The sequence below is a fragment of the Actinia tenebrosa genome, unplaced genomic scaffold (genome assembly GCF_029948245.1).
Source record: "Actinia tenebrosa isolate PJP-AT-01 unplaced genomic scaffold, QUT_ActTen_1.0 PGA_scaffold13__45_contigs__length_12533684, whole genome shotgun sequence".
NCBI lineage: Eukaryota > Metazoa > Cnidaria > Anthozoa > Actiniaria > Actiniidae > Actinia > Actinia tenebrosa.
Window position 1 is genome coordinate 8,986,367 of NW_028292573.1, and position 8,894 is coordinate 8,995,260.

The 8,894-nt window shown below is 36.6% G+C and overlaps 1 protein-coding gene and 1 pseudogene across 1 annotated transcript in view; both read right to left on the reverse strand.

The window, feature by feature from the left end:
• Positions 1-4,421, reverse strand: part of LOC148911772 (microfibril-associated glycoprotein 4-like) — a 6,750-nt gene extending 2,329 nt beyond the window's left edge. Inside the window, exons 1-3 of the mRNA XM_089028749.1 lie at positions 4,416-4,421; positions 3,174-3,524; positions 614-731 (exon numbers count right to left, since the gene is read on the reverse strand). Coding sequence (XP_088884875.1) covers positions 614-731; positions 3,174-3,524; positions 4,416-4,421 — 475 coding nt within the window. The remainder of the gene's footprint in view (positions 1-613; positions 732-3,173; positions 3,525-4,415) is intronic.
• Positions 4,422-7,533: 3,112 nt separating this feature from the next.
• On the reverse strand, positions 7,534-8,293 carry LOC148911773 (ficolin-1 pseudogene; annotated as a pseudogene).
• Between the last annotated feature and the right edge of the window lie 601 nt (positions 8,294-8,894).

Here is an 8,894-nt window from a genome sequence, read left to right on the forward strand (position 1 = left end):
CTTTGCTTTGCTTTGCTTTGCTTTGCTTTGCTTTGCTTTGCTTTGCTTTGCTTTCCTTTCCTTTGCTTTCCTTTCCTTTGGTTTCCTTTCCTTTGGTTTCGTTTCCTTTGCTTTGCTTTGCTTTGCTTTGCTTTGCTTTGCTTTGCTTTGCTGTGCTTTGCTTTGCTTTGCTTTGCTTTGCTTTGCTTTGCTTTGCTTTTATTTCCTTTCCTTCGATTTCCTTTGCTTTCCTTTGCTTTGCTTTGCTTTGCTTTGCTTTGCTTTGCTTTGCTTTCCTATCCTATCCTTTCCTTTCCTTTCCTATCCTTTCCTATCCTTTCCTATCCTTTCCTTGGATTTCCTTTGCTTTGCTTTGCTTTGCTTTGCTTTGCTTTGCTTTCCTTTGCTTTGCTTTGCTTTGCTTTGCTTTCCTTTCCTTTGCTTTCCTTTGCTTTCCTTTCCTTTCCTATCCTATCCTTTCCTATTTTTTCCTATCCTTTCCTATCCTTTCCTTTCCTTTCCTTTGATTTCCTTTGCTTTCCTTTGCTTTCCTATCCTTTCCTTTCCTTTGCTTTGATTTCCTTTGCTTTTTTCCTTTGCTCTCCCATAGTTTATAAGAAAATATTTTACTTACATGCCTCGCAGTTTCTGCCTCGAGTAGCAGGTTTACAGACGCAATGATAATCATCATTATCGTAGTCAGGGTAACACGTTCCATGATTTTGACATGGTGAGGGGTCCATACACTTGTTCTAGAAGGATAAAATAGCTTGGTAGGTACGTACGAAAGTTATCATTATTATTATTAATATTTATGAATATTGTGAGAAAGCGTTAAAAAGTGCTGTCGTAGGTAGCAAACAAGCTGGCCAAAGTTTTACATGGTGGCGACACCAGGGAAAAACGTTTGCGCATGCGTGCATTTTAGCACGTTTTCTAAGAATTTTGAAGAGTTTGAGTGAGAAAATAAATGTTTGTTTTCTCCAAGTATACAAAAAGTTCGAGAGTATACTTTTGCCAGACCAAGATACCGTATTAACAAACACAATATGAAAGAATTAGTCTTAGTTTCAAGCATGGACACTAAGTTTTGGCATTTTGTGAAGTCCAATTTATCAGACATGTTTGAAAGTCGAATTTACTTATTTTTGACTAATTTGCATAAGGATTCAGAGCATGCGTTTTTTACTCGTGTCTATGGTGGCTTTTTTATCCTTCTTTTGATGTGATACATTTGTGTCCTTACTGAAGGTAATTGCCTATTATAGAAAAATAAATTCATTGCGAGGCAGATCTCTGGTCTGTCGAGCCACTCGTTTTATTGAACCTCGTCTTAGACATTTATACAAGTTAAGTGTCAGATCTAACTACACAAACTAGAGCAGAGTCAGGTTGACCAAAAGGACTTTCCTTAGTCGGTGTGGCTGTCAGTCGCGATTCCTTACTCGACTACTGTCCTTACTAAGGTGTGCACCTCCCAGTACAAGCCGAACTACAACCTTAGCCTTGTTCACAACTAAATACAAGATTGAATTCACAGAAATTGTTAAATCGCTCGTCCTTATATAACCAGGTAATCTAATCTGAAATATTCTTTTCACATCACGTATCTAGAAAATGAGACCTCGCGTACCTTTTAGGGTCTTCGGCTGACTCCCGGCTGACTCATATTTGTTCGTTTTGAAAAATATCAAACGTCATACAAGAATATAATGGTTGGAAACGTTGTCATTTTAAATGTGGTCGTACCTTTTAGGGTCTGAAATCAGCATCTCAGTTAATTTATGCGTACCTTTTAGGGTCATTTTCAAAACCGTCCGTCGAGCCCCCCTACCCACTTTTCAAAAGAGCCCCCCGGGATGTTTAGGTTAATTTGAAAGAAGTTCATAGAACAGGAAACTACAAGACGTAGATCTCCAAGTCAAAACAGTCTTGGCTACTAATTAAACTAAACATGTTAGGCTTGTGGAATCAAAGATAAAAAGCATTATTCATGTGAACAAATTATTTCTAAAATTCTGTTGAATAACAGTGCGATGCTCGGGAGCACCAAACCCGCTCAAAACAGTTTCAAACTTTTCTTGATGCCTGAACTTGTGACCACGAACGCTTTTAACTTCAAATAGGCAAGACCCCCCATTTTGTGTGGGACAATTTAAAGATTACATCAACAAAGTTTGAAAAAATGACTCAAGCGGAAACGGTAAAAGTACCTTTTTTCTCTCAATTTAGCTTAAAAATGTCAAGTGCTTGCCAGACGAAAAAAACCTTTTTTTGTTAGAAAGTTGGTTATCGCGTTTTCTTAAAAGGAAGTTGTTGATATTAATTCTTATGTATAAGAGCGAATATGTCGAACACGACGGCAAGACACCCCCTTTTTCTTCTATAGTAAGCCTTTTTATTTAAAAACGTCAAACAAAAGGAAGCGGGTTGGCTTTATTGTTTTCTTTGTATTCCTTTCTTAAGCAAGACATTTTGCCAGCAATTCCTTCAATAAGTTTTAGCCTTTTACTATCTATAACTTTTTTTATGCATGCTCCCAGAACTAGTAAAATGAAATATTGCAATATGAATTGAAATTATCGATAAGACCGTGAAACTTTTCAAAGTGTATATGACACGAAAACATTCCATCATTTAAAATGTATAGTTTGTTAGTAATAATAGATATATCGTAATGAAATTTGTTTCAAAAGCTTATTTCTTGAGATATTTGAGAAAGTTAATCCCAATTTGTGACGTCATTTTGTTGACACGTACTCTAGATTCAGTAGTAATATACTAAATATAAATTGTAATTCATATAAATTAACAACAAAAGACATATTTTAGTCAGCTTCATTTGATAGCTTACGTAGTACTCTTCCAATGTTGGGAAATTGAAAAGTGTACTACTTGAAATTAAGATTCTATATTCAAACATATTTCATGTATTTGCAACTAAATCTGGAGACTTGTAAACAAAATGACGTCACAACTTGTGCTAAAATTTTTTGAATTTCTAGAGAAATACGTTTTTGGAACAAATTTAACCGTGATATTCTTATTAATGCCAATAAACTACACATTTTCAACATTAAAATTTTTTCGTGTCATATACACTTTAAAGAGGAGAAAGATAAGAAACATGTAGAGAAAATTAGGAAACTTCTAGATGTGAAAAATTCAGTAAATATTTTATAACTTATACTTACCACAGGATAAAAGTAGTGAAAGTCTGTACTGGTAACCAATGAAGATCCTGAGTTGTACTTGTCTGTTCTTAATAACTGACAGTCGTGTTTGCCATTGATAGGATTCCCGAAGTTAAACGACAAACATTCAAGGTGTTTTAAACATCTGAAGGCACACGAGCCAAGTTTGTTGACTATGTGAGTCTCGATAAGGTGAGTTGTGATTCGACGAAAAGCATCTGTTTTAAATGCCTCGTGCACAACTCCATCAGGTGTAACTTTTTTACTTTCTGTAGGAAAATTGTTGTGAAGAAAAATCCCGAAAAGGATGAACACGACAAGTGCATGGCGCAGGCGAGCAAATGCTACTGACTGATGTCGACAATACACAGGAGTGAAGATAATAGGAAATGACAAACAATTTCAGTGGGTGCTTTTTTTGGGTAAAAAAGTATTATAAATATGCCTACAAACTAAGTATTTCATGCTGTGTGTGATGAATCAAACTTATTCTATAATTCATGAGTACATTTTATTCGCCGACGTGTTATTTTTCGTCTTTCTGGCTTAAATCGGCATAGTTATAACAATGATTCTCATTTCGCGAGTTAATTCTGAGCAAGGGCGCTAGGGCAAATATTGGTGTTATTTTAGCCGTTAGAAACTGTTTAAACTGTTAATTATCTGTTCTGCTATGTGCTGGTTTGATTTTTTCAGTTTCCCCGTCTATATACGCCAAAAATACTTATTTATTTTGCGTTGTTTTGATTCACACTAGATCGTAAGGCCCTGGCTAAACGAGGAGACATGTTTCCAGAAACATGTTTCCCTAAATGTTTCCTTAGGCCCTGGCTAAACGAGGAAACATATTTCCAGAAACATGCTTCCCTAAATTAACTTAATTATCCAGTAAAAGAAGTAACGTACATAGACAGGCTGATACAGCTAAACTTACTTCCTCTAGAATTCCGCAGAGATATACATGACTTAGTACTCTTGTTTAAATTTAAGGTTGGGCTCATTTCCGCTAATTTTGAACGCTTTTTTCTTCCTCAAACAAGTAGTTATGCTACTCGTAAATACGATCCCGCCAACTTCCGTTTTCATTTTAAACACTCTCAGAATTATTTTACTAACTCCTATTTTCCTAGATCGGTTAAGTTATGGAATAACCTCCCACATTCCTTTAAATATGTATCAACTGTTTCACAATTCAAAAGTCTACTTTTTGAGCACTACAAAACTAGCTTAGTACTTACAGACCGCCATAGTGTGATGCTCATGTAATAGTCCATAAGTTTGTTTATATAAGTATTCTTAAGTTTTAGGCCCGGGTCAGGCACCATGCTTCACGGCAGGTTGAACCGAAAAGCATTATTTTTGGGACTGTACGTTCCGCTTTGGGTTCGGCTCATGTGGGGTGCGGCGTTTTACCTGGGCCTTAAACAGACATATTTTATATTTTCTTAATTAACGTAAGAAGTTGAATTTCAATTGGGGCTATCGCCCTGTTTTTTTCTCCGGCCGCCCTTAGCTTTGTATGTTGTGTATTTAATTGTATTATGTTTGTGGCAAATTCCAATAAACTAAACTAAACTAAACTAAATGTTTCCTTAGGCCCTGGCTAAACGAGGAAACATGTTTCCCTAAATGTTTCCTAAGGTGGCAAAACGGTCAGGAAACATCGGAAAACAATGTTTCCATGCGTCTTAGAAACATGTAATGTTTCTGCGCTACAGAAAAAACAGTTTTTGCGTCTTGGACGCAAAATTTGTTGCACGCAGCAATGTTTCGCATGTGGCTAAACTGGGAAAAATCGAAGAAGCATGCGCGCGGTAAAAATGTTTCCTCGTTTAGCCAAGGCCTAAGCTTCTTGCGCCTCCGATTCCAACTCCGACGCTAACGACGACGCCAGTGTGAACCAGCCTTGATAGTATTTGATTGACGGCGAAAATAGCTTATTTGGTAGCGTCGTCTGGAGTCTGAGTGCAACGGTTTACATTGGATTGGAATGTCAACATCTCTGATAGAAAAAATCATATTATCCTCTTTTACGACTTTTACGACACAAATTATTCCCTGGCGATGCGGTACAAGGATAAGGGAAGTTACAAGCTATATTGCAGTTTTTGCCAAAGGTGAGTGAAAAATATCGTAGAAAGTTCGTTTTATTTCGAGCTTCGCTTCGAAAAAAAAAAATTTAGAAATTGTATGAATGACAAACAAGTTGTAAAATCAGTTATTTTTTTATTGACGATTTGTGTTACAAACCCAGTATAATGATAAATGTATCCCAGTAAACTTTGAATACGATCCTTAAAAAATTAGCTTACTTCGGTTTCGTAAACTTGAAAATGTACTCTTCTCATTGGTCGAAAACCTACAGATAATTCTAGCTATCAGCGTGCACCCGCAGTGATTCTTTAGCGGTATATAGTTATCAATTAATCAATCAATCAATCATATTAATTATTATTTCATCCAATAGATTACATATTGAGAAAAGCTTGTATAAAAGGAATATGAAAGATAATTACAATACATTTGTAATACAATGGATATGAAGGCTTATATTTTTGGGCTGCCTATGTAAAGCTAAAGTAAATTAATATAAATTAAGGTAATTACAATGAACAATGTTATCTATAGAGCATGCTTATCTATTGATGGTTTTCACGACGGCCATGTCAAATTGTCAATGAATTCTTTTGTTATATCCTCCAACATGGCCGCCGTGTCTTTTGTTATTTAATTCTCTAGGGAATGGTTGAAAACCATCAATAGAGATTTTGCACCGTCATGTGACGGCAGCCATGTTAGATGGCAGGAACAATACAATCGTTTTATATGAGAAAGAAGTCAATTCCCAAGAGGAAAGGGATTTTATTGTTCTGCCATCTAACCACAGGCAGTCCAAGCTGTATTATGGGCGCCGACACGCGATTGTGCAAAACCTCTATAGACAGCAGATATTTTCCAATACGAGCCTGCATTGGTCAGCGGATGGCGGTTATCTGTAGGTTTTTGTTTATGTACTTTGAAACTTTATTTGAAATAAAATGTATTATGAAGTTTCTATCTTTGTATTATATGTTGATTATTTGATGGATGATTTGTTTGGATGATATTCCGGAATTAACAATGACTAGGGCAAATGTTATCAGCCTCGATCAGCCTACGGCTTCGGCCAATAATACAGGTCAGTAGTGTATATTTGCAATGTACATTATTTGAATAAACTTGAAATTTCGATCATCCAACCTCATCCAATAATAGTTTAATGTATTTTCTCCCAAGTCGCCGCCAAAATCGCAATAAGTGATAAAAACGTTTGATCGAAGAACATTCTATTCCTTTTAAAAAGTTTTTTAAATCTGCTATCCAAACAACTAATGCTAATATATATATATATATATATATATATATATATAATTATAGAATAAGAATGGCCTGAAGTCCATAATAACTTAGTTATGAACTTCTGGAATGGCGAATAAACAAGCAAGTGAACAAGCGAAAATCGTGCTTCCTGATTGGCTAAGCTAATAGTGGTCAATTTCACATTTCGCATTTGGGATATCTTACTCTCTTTCTCATACAGTCAATTCAAAAAACGTTGTCGTCGACCGGCTCAAGCCTACGCGACTGGACCGAAAGGAATATGGGTAAAAATCACTGAAGCGGTTAAATATTCGTTCTGAATTGATTGTTCCCGCTAGTTATAAGATAATAATGGCGAGAAACAATCCATCAAATGCATGTCTTTGGGTTTAGGGAAAGAAAAACAAAGAAGTTATGATTCAGTTCACAATTTCGAAAATATGAAGGAATTAAAAAAAACGTCTCCTTCAACACTTCCCGCTCGCCTACGAAGGTTCGTGCTGTAAACCAGGCATAACTAGTCAGATAAAATTATGGAGTCAACTTCAATGATTGCTACCCAGAGTTCCTTTCGGTCCAGTCGCGTAGGCTTGAGTTGGTCGACGACAACATTTTTTGAATTGACTGTATGTCGTCAAAATGAGTTTTTGCTCTTTCCCTTATATGACGTCAGTATTAGTAACTTCATTAGCATTAGTTGGACACACACCCACTTGTAGTTTGTCTAATGCCTTCTGTTGATCAAATCACAACCAATTGTCTTTCAGTACAGATGCACAAAAAGCTATCAATAAGCCGACACTAGAGAAAAACGCTTGCGCATGCATGTATTTCAGCACGTTAAGAGTTTGTGCGAGAAAAAAAATATTTGTTTTCTCCGAGTATACAAATTTTTTGCGAGTATACCTATGTGAGACAAGATACTATCTTAATAAACACAATATGAAAGAATTAGCCTTAAGTTTCAAGCATGGACACTAAGTTTTGGTATTTTGTAAAGTCCAATTTATCAGGCATGCTGAAAGTCAAATTTACGTATTTTTACAATAGCATGAAGACGTGTTGACTAATTTGCACACGGCCTTAGAGCATGCGCAGATATTTTCCACTTGTGTCAATCAAACCTGTTGCAAGCTATTTCATCTTCATCACCGACGTTTTCAAGCTTCTGTAATCGTCTTTCAATTTATGCCAAGACATATATATATATCGTGAATTAGATGCCTGGGTGACGGGGTGTCTGCCGTTCAGATGTGCTGCATAACAATCATTATACCACCAGGCTCCTTGAAAGTGAGCCGCACAATTTCGGTCAAACTTGCTTCGGGCGTTGTCGTTGACTTGGTCAAATGTGCTGAATCTCATGTCATTATGGTTCAAGAACTGTTTAGAAGGATCAGTATATATAAGAGAGTTCCCAGCAGTACCAGAGTATCCGGTTACTCTCAGGCGGTAAAAATCACTCTCGTTGGCAACAGAGAACGATGAATACTCAGCAAAACCCGTGTTGCCCATCCAGTCCTCCACTTCGACACGTAGTTTTGTAACTTGTATCTTGGTCAGTCGGTGAATCTTGTCAAGGCCCAACCAAAACTCACCAGTCAGGTAACCAAAACCGGTTTTGTAGTCTGGCCAACCGCGATAGAAATTTACCGAGCCGTCGTAGCGCCTTTGGAACACAGTCCATCCTCCGCCATCGGTGGTCATGTCACAGTAGACTTGGAAGGAGCCTTGTCCGTCAGGATCAATATGATAGACTCCATCTTTAGTGTAACCAGCAGAGAGAATTGCCGAACATTCACTGTAAACTTAATCATAAATAACAAAAATTAAAAAAATTATTATTGCAAAAGGTCAACGAATGTGACATTGTGTTTCGTTTTTTTCTTTGCATTTTTCTGCTTTTCATTAAGATTACTCAAACATATCAACGACATGGGATACCATAGGGGAAAAATCAAGAGAACATGAGTCCATTTTCTCTTGGAAAAATATAGCAAAGAAAAAGCGAACGCGAGAGAAAACGTTCTGGTGCATTTTTTAAATAAATTTTTTATTTACTCGCGACATTATATTGACCTCGAATAAAAAATATTTAAAGTGAAGTTTTCCCCATTTTATTTTCACCTTAATTGTCCGGCAGTTTTATCTAAATTGGTCTCCCTTTGGTTTTAGCACTGCTTTTTGTTCTTTTCACTCCAGCCTAAAGTGAGAGGAATTTAATCCACGCATGTCCTGCAGTTTTGCCACCCCATACAGTCAATTCAAAAAACGTTGTCGTCGACAATCTCAAGCATATGCGAATGGACCGAAAGGAACTCTGGGTAGTAATAATTGAAGCCGAGTTGACTGCAGTAATTT